Consider the following 4,564-nt stretch of genomic DNA (forward strand, 5'->3'; position numbering starts at 1 on the left):
ACATATCCATGATTTTTAATTAATTATTGTTTTGAAACAACATGAACATACAAACATATATACAATAGTTAATTAAACATTATATATATCACCTTCATCATAACATATGATCAATAACATAAATCTAATCTAATTTACACTAAAATTTCAACCACAACATACAATGGTATTTTTAAAAGAATACTTAGATCAAGAAAATACGAAAAAGAATTAATATATAACAAACGTACAAATTAGAAACTTCAACATAATAACATTGATCGAAAAATTGTTCAATGCCCTCATACCAACACAAAAAACTTTAAACTTGTTTTCTTTGTGAATTTTGTATGTGATTTCTATTGGTGTGTCTATTCAAAGAGATTGACATTTTTATAGTAGAGTATTCATTAATTGTTTATTAAATATATTATATAAGTTATAAAACCTTTGAATTGTTAATTATTCTTAAGAGACTTTTGAGTGGTATTCATTAAAATAGGAGGTTTCAAATGCATGAGGTGGTTGCAAATTTTTACGGGGGTTTTAAATGCATGAGGTTTAAGGAAAAATGACAGGTTTATAAGTTAATATGATATATATTTTTTTAAAAATGTAATAAATAAGTCGTTTTTCTTGATGGACAAGGAATCCGGTCAGGGTTTTCGCCATTCATAGTTGACGACTTCAGTCCGTCGGCGGCCCTCTCATCTAACTTAACCCCCCACCACAAATTCCTCCAATCACTCGCTCAATTTCAATTTCGTGTTTCACAGCGAACACTATGGCGGGGGAAATGGACTCACCGGCGGCGACACCAAGGACGAAGAAGTCGTTATGGCCTTCTGTTCTTCGTTGGATACCAAGCTCTACCGATCACATAATTGCCGCTGAAAAACGCCTGCTGTCTATTGTCAAGTAATTAGCAACCGCCTTACCTTTCCTTATTTGCATTGTATGATTGTATCGCTGATTGTTTGCTTCTTGTCTTGTTCAATCTATCGAAATACACAGTCTATTCAAAAATCATGTTTATTATACTTTGTTATATGCGTTTTTTATGAAATGAGATGTTTTAGCCCTAGGATCGATCCAGTTGATGTACATTTTACTGATTTGAACTAAACACTTGAAATCAATCAATCATCCACGTTGAACCTGCAACTTGAAATTGCAATATTGTAAGAACTTGAACTTGCTTATTGCTCAATAACACCTCTTCGACTTGCGATTGCTTGAACTTGAGACTAGAAATTTTGAATCAGCATTTGTCTATCAAACAAACCAAACACTTCCCAAATACTAAGAGATTCATGTGGGTACACAAAAAATCAGGACAAAGTGACTTGAATGAACTTCCACATGTTACTTTCCATAATCGAGTTTGATGATTATATCAATCTGTTACTTTTTATTTGGTATCAATACAATCAAAATCATAAAGTGGCATTTCTATAATCTATTGGTTTCAAATTCCAGGACTTCATACACCCAAGAAAATGTCAATATTGGCACTGGTCCACCAGGGTCAAAGATCAGATGGTTTCGTTCTTCCAGCAATGAACCAAGATTTATCAACACTATCACCTTTGACAGCAAGGAGGATTTACCAACTCTTGTTATGGTTCATGGATATGCAGCTGCTCAGGGCTTCTTCTTCAGAAATTTTGACGCTCTCACAAAACATTTCAGGGTGATTGCAATGGATCAACTTGGGTGAGTTCAATTTGTTGTGTTTCTCACTTTCTCATCTTTTCCATTATACACAAACACATCAAATACTTCATTTTGCACCTTCAGAATGATTTTTTTTTAATATATTTTATCTTTTACTTGAGCAGTTGGGGAGGATCAAGCAGACCTGACTTCACTTGCAAAAGCACCCAAGGTTGGTTGCACTTAAACTTTCAGTTCAATATGTTCTTATCTATGCAAAAGACATGATTGCCCTCATAATAAAAATCAGCCCTAGAATGCTTGTTTAGTGCTCCCATGTAACAAAGTAACACTCTGATCATGATCATAACTGAACCCTAAACCCTAAAACCTTATTATCTAATGGTTGTATCTCTGAATGATAATGCAGAAACCGAGGATTGGTTCATTGATTCCCTTGAGGAATGGAGAAAAGCCAAAAAGCTTGATAAGTTTATTTTACTTGGGCATTCTTTTGGAGGATATGTTGTATCTAAATACGCCTTGAAGGTAACTCTCCTGATGATAAACATTACAAAAACAACTTTCATTTCTCAAATCTAAATTACATTAATCTAATGACTTCACACTTTTACCAAAATGAAGCATCCTGAGCATGTACAACATCTGGTTTTGGTGGGACCCGCTGGATTTACCTCAGAAGTTGACCATAAGTCAGAATGGCTTACAAAATTCAGGGCAACATGGAAAGGAGCTGTTATGAGCCATTTATGGGAATCTAATTTTACTCCAATGAAAGTTCTCAGGTAATATAATCTTTTAAATTGCTTATTATTTGTTATATGGACATTGAATTATAATATTATGCAGAGGCTTAGGCCCGTGGGGCCCAGATTTGGTCCGTAGGTATACAAGTGCAAGATTTGGTGACTATGCGAGTGGAGATGTGTTGACTGATAAAGAATCCATATTATTTACAGGTAATTGTTTACTTCAATCTGTTAAAACTATATCTTTTCATTTAACTTTTGTATGTAATAATTGATGTTGTTTTTATGAAGATTACATATACCATACTTTGGCTGCAAAAGGAAGTGGAGAACTTTGCTTAAAGTACATCTTTTCATTTGGGGCATATGCTCGAAGTCCTCTGTTAGAAAGGTGTGATTATTTGTCTCTATTTACAGTTATTTATATATTGTCTGGAAATGGCTTAATTACAGTTTTGATCCCTGTAGTTTTTACTTTACGGAATTACACTTTTGGTCCCTTTAATTCTATAATAAGGAAGTGGATTAATTACATTTTTGGATTACAGAGCTGCTGAATGGAAAGTGCCAACAACTTTCATATATGGATTTGAAGACTGGATGAATTACCAAGGGGCAATAGATGCACGCAAGAATATGTCTGTTCCCTGTGAAATCATTCGAGTCCCAAAGGTACTTAACGTGCCTCTCTTTTCTTTTCTATCACGGAATGGAATCACTCATTCCGATACCCTGTCGATTCCATTCCTTTGTAAATGGTTTTGTTGGTATGATTTCAGGCTGGTCATTTCGTGTTTTTGGACAATGCAAATGGATTCCACTCAGCAGTGTTACATGCTTGCAGAAGGTTTCTCACATCAGATCCTAATGCTTATCCTTTAGCTGAAGGTGTTATCTCCATCTAGTAAAATGTTAGTTTTAAAGTTGGCTTATTATTTATTATTTATTGTTATTATTATAAGTTTAGTTAATGCTTTGTTTTCTTATATAAAATTGAAACAATGATGGGGATTATTTTGTAGCCTTAGAATATTTTGACTGTGTATATAAACCCTTTTTACCTGATCGGGTAAAGTTGAATGCATTTGTCTTATGCTTTTTTGCTCTACAAGTCATGTAATATATTCTGACTCAACTCACATGTCATTTTGAATTCCATGAATATAACAATTCACAAACCACCATGTATATTCCTTATCATTCATGTATCAAAAAGTATTAGAGATTTCTTAACCAAAATGTTTAATCCTATATTTATGAGTTGTTATATTTTAAAAGGTTATCTATATGTTCTTATGTTGGGCGATGTTAATTTTGAGTGATTTGTTATACATTTCATGATAATCCACCAATCACATTCTGTTAGACCATTTTCAACCCAATTTTATTTTTGACAAAATTGCAAAAATAGTCCTCGTGGTTTCTTATTTTATGTGGTTATGGTTCAAACGTTTGAAAAGTTGCAGATTTGGTCCTTTTCAACAAGTTTTATTGTGGTTTTGGTCCCTCATCCGTTAAGTTTAACTGGTTGGCTGTTAACTTTTTTAAAATGACAATTTTACCCTCAGGGACCATTTTCGCAGTTTTGTCTTTTACCATACCATAAGGACTATTTTTGCATACATTCTTTTTTATTTTATTAAAATATTATATATTAATAAATATTAATTTTAATATATAATATTATATATTAATAAATATTGTTTTATTGGATTATTAATTTGTTATAGTTGATTTTTTAAATTTTTTTTTGTTAGAGTAATTCTTTTTATTGAGTTATAATATATCAATACATATAGTTTTTAATATATAATATTTATATCATAATAAATGTTGTTTTATTGGATTATTAATTTATTTTAGTTAATTTATTTTATTTTTATTTTTTTGTCGAAGTAATTCTTTTTTTATTGAATTATTATATATCAATACATATAGTTTTTAATATATAATATTTATATCATAATAAATATTATATTATTGGATTATTATTATCTTTTAGTTAATTTTTGTAATTTCTTTTTTTTTTTAACTATTTTTTATTAGATTATTACTTTTAATTTATTATTTTCTTCATATACTAAAATATTATTTTATCGGATTATAATAATAGTTCTTGTTAATTTTATTGGTTTCACCACAAAGTCATGGGATATGCA

At 30.9% G+C, this 4,564-nt stretch overlaps 1 protein-coding gene across 1 annotated transcript; it reads left to right on the forward strand.

The window, feature by feature from the left end:
* Positions 1 to 611: 611 nt before the first annotated feature.
* Positions 612 to 3,516, forward strand: LOC145103274 (putative 1-acylglycerol-3-phosphate O-acyltransferase). Its single transcript, XM_079040825.1, has 9 exons — positions 612 to 897; positions 1,459 to 1,695; positions 1,821 to 1,867; positions 2,066 to 2,184; positions 2,281 to 2,441; positions 2,506 to 2,615; positions 2,697 to 2,796; positions 2,954 to 3,077; positions 3,185 to 3,516. The coding sequence occupies exons 1-9, from the start codon at positions 764 to 766 to the stop codon at positions 3,308 to 3,310; spliced, it is 1,158 nt and encodes a 385-aa protein (XP_078896951.1). The 5' UTR covers positions 612 to 763; the 3' UTR covers positions 3,311 to 3,516.
* Positions 3,517 to 4,564: the final 1,048 nt, after the last annotated feature.

Source organism: Lactuca serriola, chromosome 4 (genome assembly GCF_051521515.1).
Source record: "Lactuca serriola cultivar US96UC23 chromosome 4, Lser_US96UC23_V15, whole genome shotgun sequence".
Taxonomy (NCBI): Eukaryota; Viridiplantae; Streptophyta; class Magnoliopsida; order Asterales; family Asteraceae; genus Lactuca; species Lactuca serriola.

What these genes read in the sequence shown, in the direction of transcription:
- LOC145103274 (XM_079040825.1), top strand. Translation starts at nt 764, where the DNA reads ATGGCGGGGGAAATGGACTCACCGGCGGCGACACCAAGGACGAAGAAG. An exon ending in ATTGCAATGGATCAACTTGG is followed by an intron (nt 1,696 to 1,820) that starts GTGAGTTCAATT and finishes TTACTTGAGCAG; the next exon opens with TTGGGGAGGATCAAGCAGAC. An exon ending in CACTTGCAAAAGCACCCAAG is followed by an intron (nt 1,868 to 2,065) that starts GTTGGTTGCACT and finishes ATGATAATGCAG; the next exon opens with AAACCGAGGATTGGTTCATT.